This window comes from Ictalurus punctatus, chromosome 15 (genome assembly GCF_001660625.3).
Source record: "Ictalurus punctatus breed USDA103 chromosome 15, Coco_2.0, whole genome shotgun sequence".
Classification (NCBI taxonomy): Eukaryota; Metazoa; Chordata; class Actinopteri; order Siluriformes; family Ictaluridae; genus Ictalurus; species Ictalurus punctatus.
The window spans coordinates 18,217,787-18,244,497 of NC_030430.2; the positions used below are offsets into that span (position 1 = coordinate 18,217,787).

The 26,711-nt window shown below is 39.7% G+C and overlaps 1 protein-coding gene across 1 annotated transcript; it reads right to left on the minus strand.

The window, feature by feature from the left end:
- Nucleotides 1-4,597: 4,597 nt before the first annotated feature.
- epha2b (eph receptor A2 b) lies at nucleotides 4,598-25,717 on the minus strand. Its single transcript, XM_017486855.3, has 17 exons — nucleotides 25,541-25,717; nucleotides 24,891-24,958; nucleotides 22,609-23,263; nucleotides 13,917-14,072; nucleotides 13,395-13,730; nucleotides 12,780-12,904; nucleotides 12,521-12,698; nucleotides 12,276-12,363; nucleotides 11,717-11,772; nucleotides 11,501-11,626; nucleotides 10,532-10,717; nucleotides 10,348-10,409; nucleotides 10,047-10,256; nucleotides 9,721-9,870; nucleotides 9,421-9,614; nucleotides 8,912-9,067; nucleotides 4,598-6,357 (listed from the first exon to the last, which is right to left on the minus strand). Exons 1-17 carry the CDS (start codon nucleotides 25,620-25,622, stop codon nucleotides 6,249-6,251), a joined length of 2,937 nt encoding a protein of 978 aa, XP_017342344.2. The 5' UTR covers nucleotides 25,623-25,717; the 3' UTR covers nucleotides 4,598-6,248.
- Between the last annotated feature and the right edge of the window lie 994 nt (nucleotides 25,718-26,711).

The window sequence follows — 26,711 nt, forward strand, 5'->3', positions numbered from 1 at the left end:
ACACATGTAGACAGCAAAAAAGAAAAAAAGGAAGGGGAACCACTGCAGGTTGCCGGTAAAGAAGTGATAAAGTTTGAAAAGACTGTCACAGACTCTGAGGGACGAGAAAACCAAAACCAGATCGAGACCGAGCGGAGAAAGATACTGTTTGGGGAAAAAAAGTAAATTTATGACTTTAAAAGCCAAAATGGCTTGCAGGCTTTGCGTATGCTTTGTTTAACCAAACCATTAAGAGAAATATAAATAAAGTCAGGACTTTTTTGTCAAGGGGCCATGCTCTCAGTATATCAACATGACTTACAGCATAGTGCTCTGGCAAATTCTCAGAGCCTAACCATTTTTAAAGTTAAAAAAAAAACGCTAATATATTTTTGCTCCTACTTCCCTTTCTGCTCCTGTGTGCACACTAGTTAAAACCAGAGGAGCATTGATTTAGTATTCTATTATTTCTGAGTAAAGAGTGAGTCTGAGCTCTGTTTCCCCCAGTTTGTTAACTAAGTGGAATATTTTAGATCATACTCACCAAACAATAGAGTTGTTGTTTTGTTTTTTGTTTTTTTGTACCAAATGGGTGTAATTTTTCACATACAGTAAAAAGTCAAACATCTACACAAATTTTATCTTATGTGTTTATTTTATGATTTAAACATATTTTTATATATGCATATATTTAATAATTCATAAACATGAATTTATTTTAGCTTCACAAAAACTACTTTTCCAACAAAAATTCAATGTTACAGGAAAATGTTTGTATGTCAGTAAAGGCAAATTACGTAATAGACTGAATGCATGCTGGTTGTGAGGGCTTACCTGCAGAAACAGAAGCAATTATGAGTCATAGTCTCTAGAAGATCTGTGGCAGGTTCTCCAAGATGCTTAGAAAAACAAGCAGATCAATATTCTCAGAAAATTGTATGAAGTATGCCTGACACTACGGATGCATGTTTAAATTCAAAGGGTTGCCACCATTAACATCCTCATCACCACACTTTTAAGTGTCTTAATTTTTAAAAAAATAGCATTTACATTTTAAATTGATTAAAATGACATACATTTCTGGCATTAAGACTGTACATTATGTTAATACATATTGGAGTTTCAAGATACGAATAAGCTAAGAACTGTAAGACTCCAAATGCAAGTATGGTGGCACAGTGGTGCAGAGCATAGCATTGCTGTCTCACTACTCCACTGCTCCCTGGTTCGATCCTAAGCTCAAGTTACTGTCTGTGTCAAGTTTCATGTGTTCTATATCTGTGTTTGTGCGGGTTTCCTCCAGGTTCTTGGGTTTCCTCCCACTGTCCAACTGGTTATGCTAGCTTGCCCCTAAGTTGTGAATGAGTGTGCACATGGTGCCTTGCGATGGACAGGCGTCCCATCTGGGGTGAATTTCTCTACCTCGTGCCCAGTATTACCATGATAGGCTCCAGATCTACAGCAACCCTTATCAGGATAAAGCAGTAACTGAAGATGAGTGAATTATCTGTGCTTAATGCATGGTCTTCAGTTAATGATAAGTAAATGTTTAAAAATGCCAAAGTTTTTGGTCAGCCACAAGAAGTTCATTCTACCACCCACCTGGGCACAGGTTCTTTAATTTGTAAATTAAATGAACAGAATGTTCTACTCAAACCATACACTGTTGCTTTTCTGACAAATTAGATCTCAAATCTTCCATTAACATTTCAGTGAACTTGATTTCTTCAAGTTGAATGTGCTCTTGGATCAACATTGCTTTATTCTTCCCTTGAGGCATAGCTTGTGGTAAAGCTTGGTAAATTAACCATGATCCTACATTTTGCTGTTGTTTCCACTGCCTAGTGAGCCATACTATGTCTAAATGATAAAATTGGTTAGCCTTCTAACTCAAGTACCATTTTGGAATGTTTTCTCTTTTTGAATCCTTCTAGATTCACAGCTTACATTGTGTGATCAGAAACTGACAAGTAAAATATGACACATACAGTATCTATTGAGCTAATTAACTGATTTATTTTTCTTAGGATGGTACTTTAAGCATAACCATACATCTAGATAATTCGGGTATGAGCAAATTTTGACATATTCCTGATTACATGCTAGTAAAAAAAAAAAAAACTTAATAAAGGACTAGACCTGAAATGTACCAACCAGTGTCCCTGTTGCAAAATGAGCAGATAAGATATGCCATGTTAATAGATAAACTTATCGAAGGCACATTCACCAGACTGCAGAGCACATTAACATGGAAATAGCAGTGTAATAAAAGAGCACATCTCCATAGGAACTAAAACACCCACACACATACACACATAAAACAACCTAACTATTGTGTGGTGTAATAATGCTTATTATTCTTCAGTACTAAGTAACCATATACACCATATACAAGTAATCAGTGCCCTACTTTTATTATACAGACATAACATTGATTATTAACTAAAACCTGGTGATATATTTACTCTTTTTATGTTTCTTTGAAATAATACCTATATACATATGAACATATGACTTTGACATATGAAAAGTCTTTTTTGATTGCTAGACTGTTTTAATCTGTTTTATATGTGTTTGAAAATATGTCTGTTTACAAATAAAACTAAATTAACAAGTCAGTTAACTAAAATAAGTTACACTGTTTTTTTTCAGAGATTCCATACAGAGAATGAGTAAAAACTGGAGATTAATGGAGGGTAAAGAGAATTGTAAGGAGAGAGTGAGTGAGAAATGGAAGGAGCTTGGAGAAGAAAGACCAATATAGGCCCAAATTGGAGGATGTGTATTTGGTCAGAAAGCCATCTCTAAAATTAGCTGGGATGTAAATTCCACAATCCCGCTGGCTTTGGATACTTATGTGAGAAAACAGTACTACAGAACCGAGCAAAATAGGTAAAAGGGCAAAATCATACCTAAACAAAGTTGTGTACAGTAGCATGAAGACATTTTAAAGTGGAACAAGGTTCAATAGCAGGCCCATTTTCTAAATGACAAGAAAGAAAGGAAGGCCAAAAAAATGAAAGCCGCAGGCCCCACACAAGCCAGTCCACAGTGAAAGCACAACCATATGTCCAACACTCGAGACACCCAAGCCCAGGCTTCAACACAGTCGGCACACATGCTATTGTGGCTAGCAGTTTGAGCTTGGAGGAGTCGCAAGCACACACCCACACAGTCATAGAAAAGTACGCAGCATTAAACCCACAAACAATAAAACTCCAGCCAAGGGCATAGACTTTAGTTTACATGTAGTTACACATGCATTGATTGCTTTCATTGGTTAATACATGGAAATCAGGCTCCTGGCTGCTTTTCTAGCTCCCCCTTTTCTCCCCCTCCTAACCATAGGCAAACAGAAACACATCAAACCACATGAGACACACAGTATGGAAAAACAGATGATGGAAAATCTCAACATAGCTCTGGTTTTGGGTCTCCTACTCAAAGGACAAGTCATTTTAGGGACCTGAGATTGGGCACATGGATAAAGCAGTTACAGAGCCACAGATGCTCGTGCAGACATAATGGGCTGAGAAATGGCTAGTCTTGTTCCCATGTTCCTTCATCTACCTGATTAACTTCCTTTCAGTAGTTTCTAGTTTCCATCTTATTCATGAATGCAAATATTTACATACCTTTTCCCCCCGTTTGAATTTCCCACTTTATCTGAAGAATGCATTAGTGACATTGTCACCAAGATCGTTCAAGAGCAGCTGATAAACCCAGCACAGGCACTAGGAAAGTCCTTCTCAGACCAGTATTAGACATAATTAACCTTGAGGATGTGAAACTGCCCTCATTTCAACATGAATCTCAAATAAGTAGCTGATTAAACAAGGCTGTTTTATTACCTTGGTATTACAGCAACTATCGTCATAACAGTTATACCACAACACTGTTGAATTACTGAATCTCATTAGTCAGAACGATTTGCTTATTTCTGTAACCACACAGCAATGAAGTACTTTCGGCTACAAGGCAAATCACAGTTATATATTACACTGTTATCCATTATATGATATTGTCTCTATAGTAACTGATTCACAGAGACAATAACTGACAATAGATCTAAACAATAAACAGATTTTTTAAGTTGATATTTACCAAAGAAAAATGTATAAATGTTGCTCTGGTGAAGTTATCTGTAAGATGTTCAGCCTTTGTGAACGTAGTCTTCAATCAGTGTCAGTATTGTTGAAGTAAAGCTGGTCCTTTAAGATTTCCACCAGGAGGAAAGCCTTCAGGGTGGAGGACCTTGCACTTTCTCAGCTACATGGCCAGCTGCATTTTTTCCCTCGTATTAAAGCCAAGAGAGAGTGAGAAAAAAAGAGAGGCTGGTGAGGGAACAAATGTGTATAGCTATGAAAACTGGAACTAACAAAACTATTTGATATTCCACAACATTAAATATATTTAGAAATGGATTTAAAAAATGACATGGTATACTTTTATATATATATTTTAAAATGTAGTCTCTAGCAAATTGCTGTGGTATAGGAGGAATAAACCACTTCATGAGGTGTTTTTATATAGCTTTAGAAGGAATATTTTATTGCTATACTTTTGTCAGTAACATGTTGGTGTGAAAATTTTGAAATGAAGAAAATAAACCATTGAATGACAAGAAGACTACAAAGATTTTTATTGTGACTGAATATCAATTACAAAAAAAAAATCCAAGCTCAATGTTTTTAAAATAATAAATAAAACAAAAATAAATATACTATTAAATAAAATACAAAACAGCTGGCCAAATCTTTCTTTTAAGTGAGAATATGCCAATGTGTGAGGTTTGTGTATTTTAACGCCATTTCTTTTGTAACATCATTAATGCAAGGATCAAGGCAAGACAGAGCAATATCAAGCGTTAAAAATAATTCAAAAAGAAATTCAAAATTGCAATTAATTTTGCTTTGAGCGTGAGTATCCAGATATCACGCTTGCAGCGTAAACAGCAACAAAACTTATAATTATCCATCAATAAGTTCATTTTCATTCATTCAATGTCTAGATTTATTAGGAATTGAAAGAACTCCTTAGTGAGGCACTACAAGGCCATATACCATATCATACCAAGGCCATATCTCAATCACTATCCTGCGATTAAAGAAAAGCAAAAGTTTACCCAAACAAGACAGTTTTGCAAAGTCTTATACAATATAATCAATGCATGTTAAAGCATTTCATTCTAACTGTTGGTTCCATAAAAAACCCTGGAAAATCTGCATTATAATTATCATGCAAAGTAAACATGAATGTGCCAGAAAGTACAAAATACAAAAATACATCTTTTCAATCTTTCATTCAGATATATTACAACTACAACTGCTGGTAGAGTTCTTACTGTTTGGCCCATACATCATACACACAGGAACAATTCAATCTGACATGACACTGTAGTCAAATTATAACCTAGGACATTTTACTGAATGTCACATCAATATAATCATAATATGAAACATGGGATAAGGAAAAGCCCAGCGTTTAAGCTGAATCAATTCAGCCACTGAAATATTTTGTATTTAAGTGCTTTTTTTTTTTGCTCATGCTTGCTGAATTTTAAGGCTGAACTTTAACCTTGCCATTTCTAGCATAGAAAGCATAGAAATTTAAAGCTACTTTAAACATCACTGCATGTCAAACTTACTTATAACCATCAAACCAATGGCCAGCCCACACTACAACAGGACTCTTGTTGTATATCCCTTTTCATAGACTGTCCTGCAATCATCACCTGCAACCTCACTTAAAACCATCAGATTCACTGAGCTTCATCCTTATCAGCATGTGAAGGGTCATGTGAGGGTCAAAAGAGAATGACATGGTGCCACAGCACAAAGTAAACTGAAAGCTCAGTCTAAATCAGACATGACAATGCCCACTGTTACTATACTTCTGGAAGAACTATAGTTAGGCGTTACTGCATGATTTCTGATTTGTTTCTTTGATTCTTGTAAAGTAAGCAATACTTCACTCTAAAATATAAAACAATGTGTGTTGTAAAAATAGATTTCCAATATAAACATTTTGACTGATATGTCATTTGCATGTTTTCACTTTTTATCTCTTCCCCCTCCCAACTCCCTCCAATTTTGATACATATATCAAATTTGCTACAAGGCTCCATTGCGATGAGAGTCCATCTTGTTAGGCTGGAGGGTGGTAGAGCCCAGGATGCAGGGCCATCCCTGCAGCCGGAGTCCAGGGTGGCTTACAGTTCTGAGTTTTCTCATTCAGCTAGAGAGTTTTAATGGTCCCTGTAGTGAGCCTCACACAGCAAATACACTCAGGGTGCTAGTCTGGTCCTTAAGTCCCAAGATACTGTAGGCGATTCTTTTTAGGTGTCCTGGCAGTCGTACGCCAATGTTACGGATATCCCTGTGAAAGAGAAAATTGGGAGGGTGTAAGAAAATAGCAGGACAGTCTGCACTTTAAAATCTACTGTAAATGACTTGCATACCAATATTTATAATTAATATGTGCTCTTCAAATGTGCAAAATATGTATTTTACGGTGAAATTTTGAGCAGACTTTTTTTGATTAAACTTCATTGTCAACTTGGTCTGTTTTTCATTTTGGTGGTTTCCCACAGTGCTGTTTGATTGCTTGCTGATAGTGGCACCAGTAGGAATTCATCTGTACAGTCTGCTCCCACAGACAGGATTCCAAAGCTCCAACATTCATTATAATACTACTACCAATGCCATTCTGCTTATCATCTCATAGATCACGAGCCAAAACTCTGCCATAATTGAGTCATATATCTGCACTGCATTCTGCAACTTTGAGACAATGTTTGCTGAATGTAGGCACACAGTGGCTTAGTGGTTAGCACGTTCAGGTTGGGGGGTCGATTCCCGCTGCAGCCCAGCATGAGCAGAGTTTGCATGTTCTGCCAGTGCTGCGGGGATTTCCTCTGGGTACTACTGTTTCATCCCCCAGTCCAAAGACATGCTGTAATGTATGAATGGGTATGTGAATGTGTATGTGAATGTGCCCTGCGATGGCTTGGAACGCCATTGTACCCTGCCTTGTGCCCCAAGCTCCCTGCGACCCTGTAGGATAAGCGGTATAGAAAATGGATGGATGGGATATGATGCCGAATGTTGCTAAAAATGGTGAAGAATTAAATACTTGTCATTTTGGGTTTTTTTCATTTTTTTGGAGCGAACAGCAAAATCTAACCATTATCACTTATGTTTGAGATTGTGTGATATTGTTGGAAATGTTTCTCCTATTAGACGCCTTTGTAACCGCTAACATTTTACAAGAACAGTTATGGCACCAACCAACAAATTAGCACCATAATTCCTAAACACAATCCCTAACCTTTAAGGGTTTGTTGTCCTCTGAGGAAACTCCCAAATTTCTAGGCAGAACCCTGCAACAGAAGGTTTTCCTGTTAGGACAGGGACCCTTAGCAAAGAGTCTCTTATGTACCTTTAAAGCATTGTATTTATCGCCTTTACAACCAATTCACACTTTGTATAATAAGAGAGCCAAGTAATTGTATTTTTAATTAACGGCCTTAATGATTTAACGAGGCTTAAAAAGGCCTCACGACTACCATGAACCACTGTTGTTGGAAACCCCAGCATTGGAAGACTCATAAATAGTTTCTGGGCTCCCCCTCCACCGCTGAGCTACCAGAACAGAACAGATGGACTACTCAACCATAAAATAAAGCAAAAACCAAAAAAAATATGACAAACACATCAAAGGCATTTCTGCTTCTCCACACATAGTTCATCCCACTTCCAGGCTAAATACACCCATGGGAGTACAGTTATAGGTCACACAACTCCAGACTAATGTAGACTCCCTCGCTGTAGATCACGCATGCTTTTTGGGCATCCATCAGCCAGACTGCTTCCTTGTAAAGTTTGGTACAGAATACTACCTCACTCCACATCTCTGTTAGCATCAGAATCCATCATTTTATTGATGTATATTCTTTTCCCCCCAGTTCTCATTATTCTACCCATTTCTTGTAAGGGGAGTCACATGGCCTTATGGCCTCAGCAGGGAGAAACCGTGGTTCCTGGCTGCACTAAGAACACAGCCCGAGACTGGTGCTGTGGGTGAAGGGAGGGACGATAAAGGAATAAGAAGGGAGGGAGGAAGGGAGGGGGTAGAATTAGGGCGGAGCAGCCAGCCACAAGCTACCACATCCAGGCCACCAAAATATGAAAAAAATAAACGTATTCTTTCCTTTCCTGCCACCAGATTTTCCATTCAACCCCTTTGAAGACTCACAGGCTGTTTTTTCTTCTCTAAACAACTCTTACTCATTTCTACTAGAGAAATATATTGTTTTGCCAAATTGACTAAAGCATTAATGGTGTGTGGATGTACAAGTTTATTCTTCTAACCAATACATAATACATAACCTGCAGCCACAGTCGATACGTAATCTTTAACAGCAAACACAGATACACTCTTGAAATCTTACCGAAGATTTAAAAGTTTCATCTTATTCAGATATATCATTATATGACAATGGCATGTAAAGAGTTCCACCCTATCTACACAACCACAATAAGAAATTGTGTTCATATAATCAGGGCCTGTGAGGCTACAATACTCAAATACAGTATATGCTTTGCATACTGGCCGTTTGCTACTTCATATATTTATAATTACCCCATATTTGGAATACATATTTTGAGTGGCAAAAATTTCAGAAAAAAAGATGACTTACTTGCATTTGTAATTTATATAGTCATGAAACCCATAAACACATTTGAAAAGCATTGTTGTAGGGTGGAGTGGGTCACTTGTGTGCTATCTGTAGTTATGTGCAACATAAAGGACAGGATGTTTGCGCTTAAATGAACTTTGGCCCATCACTTTGATCCTTGCAAATGTGTGTGATAAGTCCTTGCTCATAAAGTTTGTTATATTCCCACTGAGAGCATTCAGCAATACTCACTCGCTCTTCATCTGTAGCACTTGCTCCATGCTGACGATGCCTGCCATATTGAAGTTCTCGCTGTACTGACTCATCTTAATAGACTCTAGCCATTCAGACACAGATCTGAAGGGAGACCCGTCAGAGCCACTGGTGCTTGGAAGCCGGATAGAAACTCTGAAAGAAACACAAGAGGAAGTCAACAGACTTTCATCAGGATAAGGTTTTTTTGTGCTTGCACATCTTTGTTCTTACAGCAGACAGGATTTGAAAGAAAAAAAAACCTGTTTGTTCAGTCACAGAATCTGATAAAACTGTCACTTGCATGATTGCCTGGATATAGAATGACAATCAAAAAAGACCAATTTAGTTTCTTTGCCACCACCCAAGTGACAAGTGATAGTTGATTCTTTGTCAAGTGATAGCTGAATCACTTCTGTTAGAAGTTATGTAGATTTCCAGTACTCTACATTCTTTTAATGTAAAAACCATGCTCATTCCAGGAGTTTTTATATGAATACTAAACACACCGGGGGTCAAAGTCCGCAATGGTCTTGAGGGAGTCAGGACTCTTGAGGAGCTTGTCAAGGAGGCTGAGGATGTCCTGGAAGCGGGGTCTTTTCGAGCGATCCTGCAACCAGCACTGTAGCATGAGCTGGTACACGGCAGATGGACAGTCCATAGGAGCAGGCAAACGAAAAGCTTCATTAATGGCCTTCATTACCTACAGTGACAAACAGTGGGAAAAAAGTTTTGCTCAGATGAAATCTCGGATAAGTGTAAGGACACTCAGTCACTGTTCAGAATTAGTGATTTGTGACCGTGTGTACCTCGTGGTTGCTCATGTCCCAGTAGGGCCTCTCTCCAAAAGCCATCACCTCCCACATGACTATGCCAAAGCTCCAAACATCGCTGGCCGAAGTGAACTTCCTGTAAGCAATTGCCTCTGGAGCCGTCCAGCGAATGGGAATTTTTCCTCCCTGAAAAGGAAACCACAAAAACATTTCAGACTGAATGTTTCTCTTTAAGAAATGTCAAGGAAATAATAATTATAAAGTCTAGCCGTTAAAATAAAGACAACTGCATTGAAGACCTGCTTGTACAAACATTCTTCCGAAAATATTTCATTAAATTGCTAGGTGAACTCTACACATACACTAGTGGTGTAAGTGCCCTCTGGGTCATCCTCCAGAACCCGGGACAGACCGAAGTCGGAAACTTTGCACTCCAGGTTGGAGTTGACCAGGATGTTCCGAGCAGCCAGGTCTCTGTGAACATAACTCATGTCTGAGAGGTACTTCATACCCGCCGCAATGCCACGGAGCATACCAACCAACTGGAAAGACGACATTTCCCCATCATGGTCCTAAACAACAAGATAGAATGGTTTAAAAAGAAAAGAAAGGCACCATATATGTATTTATGTTCTAAGGTATTTCCTTTTTTGACAACCTTACCCTCAGATATTTGTCCAATGCACCATTTTCCATGTACTCGGTAATGATCATAGCATGTTTGACTGAAACACAAAAAAACAGTCAAGGCTAAAAAAAAAACCCAACAGTGTTGTATGAAAATTATTTCAAGGCCATATTTATATATATTAAAATAAATCAAATTTTTAAAAAGTGTGATAGTTACATTTGGTAACCACACCCTCCAAACGAATAATGTTTTGGTGGGAGAACTGGCCCATGATGCTGGCCTCACTCAGGAAGTCCTGCCTCTGCTTCTCAATGTAGCCTGGCTTCAACGTCTTAATAGCCACCGCTGCCTCTTTGCGTCCAGGAATTTTCAGGATGCCTCGGTAAACCTCTCCAAACTCACCTACAGCAGAGTAGCCCCCATGCATAATACATAAGGGTATCAGATAAGCCTTGCCACACTACTGATTTCACTGTTTTCCATAGGGGGGTATTAAGTTACATTCTTTGAAACCATCTCAGATACCATAGAGAGGAAATGGTAAACAAGGCACGTGTTTGAAAGCACCTGGAGGTGTGGACAACCCAGAAACTCTAGATTGGTCAGTGTTTGGCTCTGGGGGAGGGATGGAAGATGTGTGTGTGTGTGTGTGTGTGTGTGTGTGTGTGTGTGTGTGTTATGAGGGCCTGGGAATCAGCTGTCACACACAAAGTAAAAAGTGAAAGAGGGCCGTGGGAAGGCCTGCGGGGGAGCTCATAGGGGAAAGGTGACCACGCTGCCCTAATCTTCTCAGGGTTAGGGGGGCCTGACCATTAAGGTATATCCAATAAATACAGAGAGTTTGTTTTAAATTTACTCTTGTTTCTGTGGAGGGGCTCATATAAATAAACCCTTGATTAATTGGTCTGTTTTTCCACCATTAGTGCTCGGTTCAAACTAAAGCAAGAACAGGGTCATGTAGCAGGTTAAGAAAATAATGGCAGATGCTCTCAAGGGAGGAACACACTTCCGTAAAAAATATGTCCAATATATGTCCAAACATGCAGAGCAAGAATCTGATAAGAAAATTCTTTTTTGTTGCAATTGTCACTCTAGGCAGTGTGTGTGTTTTAGTGCTTGCATATCTCCAAATAAATAATGGATGAATGAACATTTTTCTGGGAAACTGCCCAGAAATGTACATACCTGCTCCTATGACTTTCTGCTTGGTGATGTGACTTGGATGGATCTCGCTGGCAAACTTAAGCACAGCTGTGTTGGGGTCTTCATATGTATGAGGATCAACATAAGTCTTCAGAGGCTTCAGTTGCTCTGGAGAGGAGCAGATTTACTGAGATTAGTAAGGAGATAAAGACAGAGGACAAATAAGGAAAGAAAAGCTTTCAAGTTTCTTATATAAACCTGGGCTGGAGAAGTAGGCATCCTCTGGTCCTTGCCTTGTGTGAGAGTTTTTTCGGCTGCAGAAATAAAGACTTAATGAGTGAAACATTTCTTTTCATACTTAAAACTTAAAAGAAGGCCCGGTTTCAGGGCCGGCTCCATTCAGTCGAGGAGAGCTTTGATAAAAAAAAAAAACTGCCTGTGTTTGCCAAGTGGTGACAGGGGTCTAGGTTATCAGAGACAACTACCAATGCTTTGGGTCACCTTCACATAGCCACTACAGTCTCACACCTAAAAGAACCAACCTCCTCTTATCTGGCACAATGTCCGGCCCCGATTAATTTCCTTTCAAAACATGTCTCTACTTAAAGCACTCATTGAGCATTTGTATTCAACACCACATTCTTTACTATGAGTGGTAAGGAATGGATCCAGATAAAGAGAGAGCGAGAACTATGAAAAGGACGATACTGAATAGGTTTGGACATCTTGGATCATGCAGAGAAAAGCAGAGGGGGTCATGAAGGAGCCAAGTGAAAGAGACAAAGCTACAGTGTAAGAAGGTGAAATTGTTTCTGACCGTTTACGCAGGACCAGGACCACCAGCACGATGAAGAGTATGGCACCTCCTCCTCCTACTGCTCCAAGAATCACTGCTGTGTTCCCCACTGTAACAAAAAAAACAAAACATTCATGGAGGTCATGGAGGGTCTGAATAAACTATTACCTACTTTACCATCATACCAAATATGTCACTTAAATTTATAAAAATGCAAATCAGTGTAAGATTTAACAACAGTCAAAATTTCATTGTTCTGGATTTACCTTCTGGCAGTGTTGAAAACTCCTCCTCAACACTGTTGCTGCCCACATTGCCTTCAGGGTTAAGAGCTTGGACTTGAAACAGATAGACTGTGGAAGGAGAGAGGTCATGAATCTGAACAGAGTCCTTCTCCAGCACCAGCACAGTGTACGTTTTACCGGTCTTCGCCTCATCTTTATCCTGCAGAGAGTTCAAAAGTTTGTTAAAAGGACAGGTTTATTGATAGTCAAAATTATGATCTGTAATTGTTGTGCTCCTGACCTTCTCGCAGTACATGAGCTTATAGCGGATGGTGCTGGGGTTGGCTCGGCGAGACACGGACCAAGACAATGTCAGGCTCTTAGCACTCCTGTCTACCAGGCGCATTCCAGTCACACTTGGAGGGTCTGTGTGTGACATGAAAAAATGATGACTGAACCTTTATACAAAACCAAATCTTTTCACAGATTAATGAAAAAGAACAAAGGCAACAAATGGTTCTTTTAGTTAACCAAATTGTTACAATTATTTACTTGACAAACAGTTACTAGTTTCACAGCAAGAAAGGAGATTTTTTTTTCAGATGATAAGGTTCTGTTTTAGGTCTGCTATTATTCATCCTTGGGACATGTAACTGGACATTAAAATTAATTTCTGGACATGTAATAATTAACATGAAAAAGCCCCTTCAACATGTCATTTACAAACACAGTGCTAGCTTTAATTGTATGTTACATAAAAGTATTTTCATAATTTTGCAGTACTGTTCATAGATATATAGGTCACTTAATAGATTTAAATTAATTTAATAGATTAAATTATTACCAGTTACAGATGGCATAAATTGCTATAACTCATCACCATCATCATCATCATCATCACTACAACAATGCTGACCTGTGTAGTGCAGGGCAGTGCTGATGGTGCTGGTGGCTCTCCGAGAGCTGAGCTGGGAAACACCACTCCGAGCCTCTACTGTGAATGTGTAGTTCAGATGTGGCTCCAGCTCACTAACGATCACGGAGGTCTCCTTTATGTCAGTATTGCTGGGCTCGTAACGCACCTTCTCTCCGCACGGCTGACATACACTGCCCTCGCACCGCTCACATACCACACTATAGGTAATATCAGAGCGTCCTCCTGTGTCTCCCGGGGGACTCCAGGACAGCTCCAGCTTCCCAATTGCCATCTGAGCAGTGGTAGCAGCCAACGTTTTAGGAGGTGAAGGTAAGCCTGTAAAATATGGAAAGACAGAAAAACATCAGCCATGCAGTGAATCAAGGTCTAGCTGGTGAGAATCATAGCCTCAAGATATGGCATGTAAGGATATGGCAAAGATCTGCAAAGGGGAAGCCATTTCTAATCAGTTAATGTGGCCAATATGATAATTTGTTGGGATGCGATGACGCAAAGTCTTACCAGAGCATCCAGCTGTCACAGGGTCCTCTGGGGCTCGGTAAAACCCCTCCAGGCAGGGACAGCTCAGAGCGCCAGGACTCGAAGGATGGGTGTTCTTTGGACATGGCTCACAGACTTCATTGGACACTGAGGCCTTAAAAAAGCCTGGCTTACATTCTGTTAAAAAACCAAACCATACAAAACTTGGATGAGGAATAGAGCAACAATCCTTCTTTGAAAGTGTCTTAAAAACTTCATGATATATAACTTCTCAATTTCAATCTCTTTTTAAGACTCTCCTCCCTCTGTCTAGATTTGCTTTTGGAAGAAAAGTACAAGTGTGTACAAATGAGACGAAGTATGACTGGGGCAAACCATCCCCCATTTTCTGTGCATACAAGACCAGTCATCCAACATTCCAGACTTCAACGTAAGACAAGAAAGGTGAGGGAGCAAACTGAATAAAACCAGCAGATATGTCTATCAACACAGATTTACAGGTGTCAAGCTTCTGCACAGACATTCTATTTATGTTCTCAGTGCAACTAAAGAAATCTAAACATCACATGATTGACACAGATGGAACATTTTATAAACTTAAACTTAGTGATACAACCATACATTAAACTGTACAAACAGGAAGAGAGAGAAAAGTCTCCTCTATTCAGTCTGAAAACATTCCACCAAGTGCAGGTCATGTCCTTCCTCTGTCCACTTCCACAACTGGATCCCCTCCAGCACACACTCCTTCCTCCACTGTACCACTTACATGCCACTCAGTTTAGACAGTTCTCTGACTGTCAATTTTGCAGAAGCCAACCTAAAAATCAGCATCCGTATTGTTGCACAGTAACAAGAACGCAAGGTTGAGTAATTTGTGTGAGCATATGACTGAGTGTGTGGTGGAATGCATCCAAAGGTAGAAGAGGAGTGGAGATAAAACATTTGCAGAGTCGGTGTTGGTTCCGATATGAGGGCAATTTAAAGAAAGTTGACTGAGAGAAAGAAGTGGCAATCAAAGAGAGGAAACATTTTCATTCATTCAGTTTAGAGATAAATATTTTGCAACAAAAGAAGCTTACACCAAATCATTGTTTCCACTTCCTAGTGCCTTAGTGTTTAAACACCCAACAATATTCATTACAAAGTATGCCCCCACTTCCTCCTCCAAAACTTGGCGTCAACTGTGACTTTGTTTTGGGTTGGGCCACTTGCTCAAACAGGAGGGGTTTAGCTGAGGTATACTTTACCTCAAATATACAAGGACATGCGTTCTCCAATTTCAAAAGATAATTCTCAGCATGAAAAGAATTCAGTGTGGCAACCTAAAGCCAGTTGAGGCGTTAGCAGCTCCTCCTTTCAAGTCCAGTCGTTTTTGTGCCAGCTGTTCCTGAGACTTTACTGCAACTTGTTAAGGCGACGCTGCATGGAGGTGGGGATGGAGAGAGACAGAGGGGCAGACGGAGATGGATAGAAGGGATAACGAGTCCTGCTGAGACTGGAGTAAAAAGAGGGGGGGTAGGTGGGTGAGAGAAGAAAAAGACCTGACTTATTCACCACCGAGAGGGCTGAACAGCTGCTGCTGTGAACCCCAATTCACACAGCCACAGCCTCCGCCTCTCTAGCCGTAATCCCCTGAATTCTTGGGTTCCCCTTGCTTGCTTTCGGATGCATGCAAGGGTCTGCATGGGCATTCACCAGCCTTTTCAGTCCAGACAACAGCCACAGAATGCCATACTATTCAGCTAGAGGGAAAACACTTGTTGCAAATAGTGGAGATGCCACATGCCACATGAACACGTGGGCTGCCTTCTTCATGACATGGAACAAAACCTGCCTGCTTTTTTTGTGAGAGCATATATGAATGCTTTAAGGTGGAGATTTTAAACCATTTATTCACTGAGGTAACAAAAGTAAGAATATCTTGAGCATTCACTTCAAAAGGTCCAGTCTTAATAATGATCCATTTCCATTTAAATTTGGTTCAAGTCCGAAATCTATGGTCTATGACCTGACATAACTCTTTCTTATAACTTTTCACTTTCCAATCTACAATTCCGAGAGGGGCTTTGTCTTTGTGCACTGGACACAACAGGAAGCAGGAAGCACGAGACTGACGATTTGCTTCCTTCCGAGGGCAGCCAATCAAAGCATGTACATGCTCAGCAGGAGAACGATACTCAGACTCTGGACAGATGGAAAGGGGATTGAATTTATTGGCAAAAACACAAGGAGAGGTCAGAGGAAGGAATGGAGGTATGACTTTTGAGGAACACAAATGACATCTGTGTAATACAGACTTCCCAGCAGGTCAGGGTAAGGGTGAGTTGTGAGTCTGAGTTCTCCAGACTCTCAGCCTGTTTGGCATCATAGGTATTAAGCCTTGAGAGGCTCTGAGTGACTGTTTGTTTATTGTGACAGTAGCTAAATCCTGTTCTCCGGTGGCCTATTAGAATCTGGGAGCTATGTGGGTTGATTGGGGTGGTCACGGTGAAGACGGATGAGCTGGTGACATTAACGGATGGATGCACGGATGGATGGCGGGTGGGAAGGGGGTGAATGAATGAGTGTATACATGCTGGCTGGACAACAGGAATCCCTCCAGGACAGGAGTTAGACGGGAGTGTTTCGCATAAGAAAAAAAGACAGGAAACAAAAAGCCCAGTCATTCGATTTTGCACTCAGGAGGGCTTACATGTGGCCCCAGGCAGCAATGAGTTAAAGTGTCCTGCTCTACTGGGAGCTGATGGCCAAGTAAAACAAACAGAGCAAAGGAGTGAGTGAGGAGAGTGGCCAGGGGCTTGGTACATGGTGGGAGGAGGTTAAATCCAGAAGTATGGGCAGTGGGGGAAAAGAAACACAAATATACACTGAAATGCACTGAATATATAGCTGGGGGTCAATAAAGAATGAAGATTAGGACAATAAACAGAGAGAACATAATTTGATTTCCCCCCTCTGCGACTATGAAACGAAATACTGAACTCTCTTCCCTTGGCGTTCACTGTCAGTTAGCATCTACTTTTCTGGTAAAGACAGAGAGTTCTTGATTTCTGAAGTCTTTGATCATCCTTGAGGTTCACAATTGTGATTGTATTGACTGTGCTGTATTTCTTCTCTTCTCTTCTGTCAGTATGGCCTGTTAGAGCAGTCATTTGGTCAGTGAAGACAAAGCCATGGCTGTGTTGCGGGGGTCAGTTGTAACATGAAGCCAGGAGGAGGTAGGAGATTGAGAAAGGTGCTAGGTATGTCGAGAGCATTAGTCCAAAGGATTATCAGCCCAATGGACCAGCTGTAAGAGAATTACATCTACGCTTTACAATTCCACTCTGTCTTTCATCTGGTCGTTAAAGAACACAATAAATGCTCTAATCCTTTTCTTTTCACACTTTTTACTTCTTCTCAAGGAGGGGAACGAGTGAGAGAGGGGTAACAAGGAGAAGATGAGTGGGAGCAAAAGGCTCAGGTAGAAAGGCTGGAGGATTTAGTAATTAACAAAAAGACTTAACACCACCTAAAGAGATGACTGAATCACAGCAAAAGATTTTACTAAGGTTGCCAAGACTTACCAAGAAATAACGCTTCATTACAGCGATCTTTAAACATATCTTCCAATTTCCTCAGATTCAGACAACAGGACAGGAAGATTTTGTAATTATATAGCCATAAGGAACTGAACAACTAAACATGTAGCAGATTCACAATAAACATCGTGGTTTAGATAAGTCTGACAAGGTTTTGTGAGCTTCATTGTAGTTTATTAGGAAGCATTTTTTGAAAGCAATTTCCTCGGATTCAAATGGCTGCTTCAAATACCAGTGTAATTCAGAGTACAAGAGCAAGCATACAAATAGGCAAAAATTCTCTAATAATTGAAAAATAAATCAGTGAATAAAAGCAGCGAGTGAGTTCAACAATAGAAATCCATGAGCCGACGAGTCGGAGGGCCAGGGAGGATTAGCGGGCCTCCGGTTTCCGCTGTAGCTCGTCCTGTTGGGGCCACGCGGCACTGACGTGGGGGCAGGAAAGTGCTGAGCTCACACCCCAACCGCATAATGCACTCTGTGCATACACACAGTCTACCCCCATTATATGATTTCCCACACAGGAAACATGTCCCAAAAGGACTCACTTTTTAAAACCCTAAACTAAATACCCTTTAATACCCTAAACAATACAAACACACTAGACATTATTTTCAAGACACACACAACTGGCAATAGTTTTTTGTGGAAAGCAGGAAGTGCCGATGAATCAACGTTGCCAAATATTAACAAAACTATGTGCTACTTCAGTAGGGAAAAATCCTGACACTTTCCCCTCTTTCTGATGATTCTCTTAAGGACAGAAAATCAGAACAATGTCATGTGCTTTGATATGAGAACTTGAGTCACTCATTTGGAGCTGGATCAAAGACTGCATTTTCATATGAGTTCCCCTCATTAACCTGTCAAAAGAAGTTTAACATCGCCTCAATCTGAAATGTCTAAGCTGTGAGCTTGTCATGTGAACAGAAATTGTGGATTTGTATATAACACATGGGTAATTTCCACTTGCTTAAAGTGTTGCCCAATTGAAGAAGAGAACATTAGCCTGAAGGAAAGGTGGGAGTAATTATAGGTCAAACAAGAGTAAAAACCTTAAGCATCAGAGATCACCGTTGTGCTCGACATATTTCAAAAGCTCTTGTCAGCATACTGGATGAGAAGCTGATTATATTTACATGCTAAAAGAAGCACAGGCAAATCCTCAGATTTTAGCTCTGCTCCAAAGAACAAAATGCTATTCAGACCCATCTCTCCATCGTCTATGCAGGTCTCTCACCTTTCACCTCCATAGATCGGTGAAACAATGTGCTCCGTGGGCCAGTAAACTCTGCAAACAGCCCAGCATGAGGGCTGCACTTAGAACTAGTTTTGGGTTCATTTCTTTATCCCCTATTATGCTGCAGATCCACATCTCTTCTCGCCACAGGGCTCCAGAACAAATAATGTCTAAAGACGTGAGGGAAATGGCGGAGTCAAACTAACAGAAGAACTCAATCTGTGGCTATTTACAGGCATACATTTTTACTTTGTTCCTCATGTGTGCATTTCTAAATCTGTATAAACACTCTTTATATTTAACTACGGTGTTGTACGGCTAAATGTTATGATTATAGATGTTTATGCATAGTTTACACACTTTACATAAACGTACATAATTATAAGCATCTGTCTGTCCCCGAGATGCACACGGATAAGCAAAGCTGTTTATTTATTATATAGTATTTGGTTTTCCCAGTTTAGACCTAAATATTTTAAAAAGGGCCAAGTGAAACTGGATGTAAAAATAAATGCCACTTGCAGGATCTGACCCTGTTCTCACCAATGGTACATGAGCAATATAAAAAAATAATTCACATGAAGCAAGCTATAGCATTTGTTTTAACCCAGGCCCTCACAAACAGATTTTGCAAATGCTTGGTCTCCTTTGCCTGCAGTCATACTTTATAGCACTTGTGAAATATATATATATACATATATATATATATATATATATATATATATATATATATATATATATATATATATATATATATATATATATATATATATATGCAATAAAAATCTCAGCATGGCACACTCAGCACGTATAGCTCAGAAATTGCTCAGAAAAAAGACAAGCCTGTTTTAATTGTATTTGAATGGACTGTGTTTGTGTTTAGCCTGTTACTACTTGACCACTTAAAAAAAATTAAGATTATCTGGTTTAAAAATTGTCACGGAGAGAATAGAGAATAGAGAGAACCTTTTTTTCCTCACTGGGGGTGGGGGGCCACCATCCCCTCTACAGAGGACCATTGAGACTTTTTGATACTGATAGATATTTGATCATCTATGGCATCTTAAGGAGGGGGAGATTTTACATTTGAAGGTTAATATGGGTGAGTGGTGGGTGTAGGAGGTAGCAGATGACAGCAGACATGACGTGACAGTAGATGTAACACAGACGCGACAGTAGACAGACAGATGTAAAACATATGTGATATATTAGGATGGGGAAGGAAGGAAGGAAGGAAGGAAGGAAGAAAGAATATAAAGTCTAGTGATTGTAATAGCAATGGAAATAATTAAAATGTACAACACCATCTTTCTGGTTTCTGTGTATGGTGCGTGTATGCACGTCTGATTCAGTTGTGTTTGTGAATATTAGAACCATTAGAATAGTAGAACCATTTTCTCAACATTTTTTCCCCATTGTCTAAACATTTTTGTTGTTGGCATGATAACAGAATAATCATTTTCTAACACAAAAATGCTGGTTACATTTATATTGGGGGATTTTTAGGCCTATGTTTGTGTAACTATTCCTGCTATATTAAATCACTGAACTGAGCTAAATGTGTGCAGACTTCATTCTACAAGGGACTTTTTTTTAGTTCTCTGTGGCAAAATGGTTAAAGATCCATCAATCAAACGGTTCCTTAGAAAACCAAAATTGGTTCCTCTATGGAATTGTGGCTATGATGTTGTTGAACTTTTTAAACTGTAATTTTAATGTTATACACCCTAAGGAACACCTGATAGAACCTTGAGGGTCCTTCAGTTTATTCCCCTGGGGCAACCATTAAACGCCATATATACACAATAGTGTTCCTATATGAGATAAAGTTCCTTTAAGATGCCAAGAGGCCTTTTTTTTCACATCTAAGACAAAAAGTCTTTAATCTTTTTTTATTTTGTTCTTTCATGTAACTTCTTACTAATTACCAAACAATTTGGCAAATTCATTTAGTCAAACATGAAATATTCTCACAATATTACCACTAAACAAAGATGAAAGAAAAAAAATGTTTACAGAGCTGCAAGCAAACCTAGCACTTAGTGTTCTTACACTTATATCCGCACTCGAGTCAATTACAACCCAACAGATCACTAAACCACGCATCAGAGTTTCCACTTAGTCACCATCCGCTTTAATTCCAGTAAAAGAAGAAAAAGAGAAAAAAAAATAAATTCAAGTTAAAGACCTTCTTTAAAAAGGAAGACAAATAACAGCCTGAAAAATTCTGGATCATTATGCCCAAACCGCTCGCTTTATTCCTCCTTGTGCACCTACAATACGGCAGCCAACATCCTTTGGTGGCTTCCAGAAACTATAGTTATTTGTCCAACTGAGCATCAGAGGACTTTATGGTCTGCGACAGGGCGTGGGCACACTCCACTCATCTTGCGCAATCTAAGCAGTAGGTTGGGCAGCGAGGCTTTGTGTGGTCAAGTAAGGTATGTGTGTCTGTATGCCAGGGAGGATTATGAGCATGGAATGGTGTGTTTTATTGGTGGAAAAGTGTTACTGTTAATACTGAAAGGAGTGTCTGTGTTCACCGCTACTCTGTTTAGATTATTCTGCCATCTCGTTTGACTGAAGGCTGTCATACTCCTTTACCCAAATCTCGTTTTTAGTGCCCTCTGTTGCTTGCCCTTCCGCGTAGATCCAACACAGAGCAGCAGCAGTGGCCTGGAGCTCTCTATGGGGAATTCCTCAGGCCTGCAGTAATCAGGGAGGCTTCTTGGTAAAACTAACAGGAATGTACCACAAAAGGTGGGGGTAAGTAGGACCGATAGCTGGAGCTGAACACTGAACTACATTGTTCTGCAACCTTAACATTCCATTCCCCAACCTTTCCATCATTCCCTCCCTCTTGGTCTGTGTCAACCTCTATATTTCATGATAGACACCAGCACTCTTGCTTTTCTGCCTTACATTAACATGACTTAATATCTCCCAGAAAACACAGAATTAATAATGGACATCTCCAGAATTGAGAAAGATCTCAATTATCTGAGTAACTGTATTGTTAAGGCGGTATAACCTGCCTCTGCAAGAGTCACAGTTATAGGAAAAGCTTTGTTAAAGTGCTAGGGTTTGCATAGATTCGTAATGCAATCATTCTGAACAGGTCCTAGCATGCCACGTCTCTCATGGACGTTTCCTTACTCATAGAACACCTGAATGTCAAATGGATAAGCTCTTTCTAGAATAGAGAAGTATGAAAAACAAAACATACAAGGAGAGAGAAGGAGGCATGCTCTAAAGCAGGTTTTAAGTCAATGAAAAACTCCTGCCTTGAGCGAAAGCATTTGCTAAAGTAACTGACAAAGAATGCTTGGGTTAAGGAGGTAAGAGTTACAACTATACAGAGAAAACATGCCTCAATACACAAAACACTTTGCTTTCAAATAGTGAACATATCAAAAAAAATAAATAAGTGGGGGATATTCATGAAAGAAAACTGTCTTGAAATGATGTGTGATTAAGATCCCTCAATGATGTATGGCTTAGAAAGGCATGTTTTTTTGTCTTTTGTGTTGTTGCAATATGTGGTTTTGTTATATCCTTAACTTAGATTTTATATTTTATGGTTGGAAAGCATATTCTATAGCACCAAAATAGAAATAGTTATTCCCATTTTTATTGTAGTCAAAGCTGAATTGGTGGAATATTTGAGAAGGAATTCCATCCATTTTACTTTTACAGAGGGCAGTATGTATTGTACAACTGTAAAAAGCCTCACTGCTGTCTAAAACACGCTGTAATAGATGCAAATGCCAAAAATCATGTTGTGCTCTCTTTAATTTATATCCCTAACCAAAACCATTGCATAAATGAAATTCAGACTTCACAGCTGGCAGTCAGATAGAAATTAAATTATTCAGACCAAATGTCTTACCTTGGCATGTTTCATCCACAGCTTCATATCCCTGGCTGCATTGGCACTGGCCCACGGGCACCACCCATTCTCCATCCACAGTGCAGTAAATGCGTGGTTGGCTCTCACTCTCAGCATTTTCCACACAAGCCCCAGCCACCTCCCGCAGTGCCTGGTTCGCACCCCCTGCCACCGCCACCGTCTGAGGAAATGCTGCCAAGCTCTTCACTGTGGCGGGACATGTTTTGTAGTAAACCCTTACAGAGTAAATAGCTACACAAGCCCCAATGTCGTGGAAAGCCAAGTAAAAGCCCTTGCGAGAGAGATTCTCCACCGGCCTTGTCTCTGTGTTGATCCTCATATCTCCGACGCCAGAGATTTCATCGGGTGCAATGGTTGCCACTTTGCGGAACTGGCCCTTACGGAAGCTGGTGCCAATGTCAGCATCGGCTTCGGAAACGTACAGATTGAAGGTTTCTTTGCAGGTAACCGAGTCTGCATTGAAAGAATTGCAGTCACGCACAAGGAAGCGAATCTCGACAAACACCCTCGTGGCGGTGGGGTGGCGCTGGATGAAGGTGGTACGCAGCCAGTTGTCCTGCTCTCGTGCTTCCACATTGCAAACAAAGTAGTTATAGAGCAAGGTGCCATTAACAGCCTGCTGGCCTATCTCCCACTGAAACCAGAAAAAAGGGAAGATTCAACTAAGAAACATTCAAAACCAAGATTGCAGAGGAGTAACGGATGAGGGCAAAAATAACACAAAATGGCCTCAACATGGAATTTTAAGTACTACCGAGGACACTGGATCATTACCCATCATCCTCTAGTAGAAAATAGCATTTCATCCACATACATTAAATAGACTGATGTATCTTGGGGTAACACATCTTTTCAGAAGCAGTTTGTGGGATTTTTTCCCCCTCCACATGTTGCCACTGTGCCATTAATTACAGGAGAGGTGCGTTAGTTTCACAGTGTGTGGCATCATAATAAAATGGCCATACCATGCAAGTGCAGAGCAAATGCTCATATAAAAGCTCACTCCCTTCATCAACACAATTCATCATTTTAAAGGTCCCCTTACACTCTCTTTAAATGCCAGGCAGCTCATTAAGAGTGCAATTAAGCCTCTATAAGGCCTAACCAAACTAACTGCTTGCCATGTAAAATCTTCCAAGATCCAGAGCTTTATCCAAACTTTCAAAAGCCATGCATTTGTTCTAAATTTCTGTTCAAGGGAGCATGCTGAGAATTTTGTTAATGAGTGCAAGACAGAGCAAGTCCCAAAATCTTGTTCTGGTATGAGAACTATTTGAATTTGTGAGCAGAATGAAGCATGGCAAATGATGGCTAAAGCACATGAAAGCTGCGAACAGACAGTTATGTAGATATGATGAAATTTTATATATTATTACATATACAATTGAGTGTGACTGTTTTCACAACCTTAGGACAAAAGTTAACAAAGAATTTTAGTTCATACCTACAAGTCATTAAGTGTGTCGGTTATCACATATGTTCGTTCATTCAATTAACAATATATTTTTTTTTAAATAGTAGAATAGTGTACCTATGTTAAGATATAAATACTACTATAAATATTTCACAACTTAAATGTCTTTATAACAGCTTCCAGCCTCTCAGATGAAACATTTTCTTGACATAGCCTCTGGTACAACTCTACCAGACATCACACACTTCTTTCTTCGGATCAGGTCTGGAGACTGAGAAGGTTACAAAATAATGGACTTCTTTCTCCCTCTTTTTTTATTATTTATTTATTTTTAATATCCTGCTATATGAACTGTTGTCACACGCACACACATTTCTTTTGTTTAATTCTTTGAATTGTTTGCACATAAATTGTGAAATAGAATCCACAAACCATGAGGAAGGAAAACTTTACCACTCATATTTATATATATATAAACTGACAAGAACCCTTTACACATACATCATCATGGTATAAGTTTCCGTGAGCATTTTGCTTCCCCCAAAACTGTTAAAACTGTTAAATCTCACGTTTTAAAAGACTCTAAATGTTAATGACACCCTTATAGCTCTGCTCAACACAGGACTTTAAAACCACAGCCAGCATGGAGCAGTAAAGCTGCAGGCCTGCTTTCTTCTCTCGGGTGAAGTACAGACATGTCTGACAGGGAGAGGAACTTTAACTCAACCCCACACAATCCAATGATTAACACAGCCTGGAGAAAACTTGAAGGAATAAAACAGAATACGAATAAACATTGATTCTACCGCAATGTAAGCTGAGATCATATTAAATGTGCGGTACTCACCCCGTCCTGATCGGGCCATGTCAGCCAGCCCAACTCTCCTCCAGATGCCACCATGTCCAGTAGCACCTCTGGGAGAATAAATAGAAAAGAAAAATTTAATTGAATGGAATTGAAGTAATGCACTGAGGATGAATATTAAGCAGCAGGGAAAGTTTTTGATGTTGCGGCTGATTTTTTTTATACATTATATATACACATTATAATAAGAGCTATTTTTGATTAGCTGTTTTACATTGATAGTCTACTGTAATTGACTTTTTATACAATGACAATGTTCTCACACAGGCTGCGGAACTGTAACCCTGGATAAAACCTTTCAGTCTTAAATTTGACATGGTAATAACCGAGTGCGCCTCTGACAGCGAGCTCAGGTCAAGCTCAAGAGAGTCTTCTTTCTTTTTTTACTTTTTATTTTTATTTTTATTTTTTAATTGAGTAAATTTCGCTACACGTCGTAGCTCTACCTTTCTAGCAGGTAAACTTGGATCCTGTTCGCTCATTGAAATGTAAATGTCTTGCTCAGGTTAACAGGAGAAAAGAGCTGAATGTTACTTGGCGTGGCACAGTGACTCCGAACATGTGAGTGAACCAACATTTACGCAAAAGTTGTTGTTGTTGTTAGTTTTAACGAGTCCAGAATGTTAACTTACCTTCTTTACTTTGAAGAGAAATAAATACGCAGTTCATAAATAAATTGACAAATAAAAGTCGTTTTATCCGCCGGTAATCCATTCTGTGTCCGGAGTCGGTAAAGAGTTGTGAAGAACTCCGCGCTGAAACGAGCTGCTCTACCAGTTGCGCTTATCGGACTCTCATTGAGAAACGCTGAGAGCCATAAACTCCGCCCCCTGGAATGTTGAGAGCGTTTTATGGTAAAGGGGTGTGGCCCCGAGAAAACTCCACGCCCATCTGTCAAAATTTAACCTACCTGTAACCTGTAATTTGTACCTTGAGCCTCTGGCCAAGTTCAAACAGAGCAGTTATAACTGAACAAGAACAATGCTTGAGAACTATCTATCTATCTATCTATCTATCTAGCCATCAATTTGTTTGTTTTTTTTATCCCATGATTTTCCAAATGAAAAAAAAACCTCTGTTTTACAAATGGTCACAAACACAAATTTAGAAAAGTTTTCACTCCATTAATTCAGGGCACAAGGACTCACTGAATAGTTTGATGAGCATGAAGATGATGTAAATGGTCTGCACTTATATTGTGCTTTTATCCAAAGTGCTTTACACTGTGTCTCATTCACCCATTCACACACACCAATGGTGGCAGAGCTGCCATGCAGCTTGCCATCGGGAGCAACTTGGAGTTCGGTGTCTTGCCCAAGGACACTTGTGGAGTCATGTGGGCTGGGAATCGAACCGCCAACCCTACAATTAGTGGACAAATCACTTTACCACCTGAGCCACAGACAGACAGTAAATCATGTGCCAGATCTCAATCCAACAGAACACCTGTGGGGGATTTTGTACCAATGTGTCAGACAGCGCTCTTTACCACCTCTCCACCATCCATCATCACTCCAGTTGAAGTAATATCTTTTCAAAGAATGGTGCTCATCTGTCCTGTAGCGTTCCAGTGAGTTGCAGAATCTATGCCAAAGTGTTCCATAAGGTATGTTATGCTATTTTTCTTTAATCTGTCAGCCAACTGTACGTAGGGAGGAATTTACAATGGCAAACATAGTATTTGGCCATTTTGTGACCTGATTTAAGAAAAACAAAAACAAAAACGAAAAAAAGGCTGTAAAATCTAACTTACTAAATAACTTTTTAAAATAACTGTTAACAATTTCTTCATGATCTTTATTT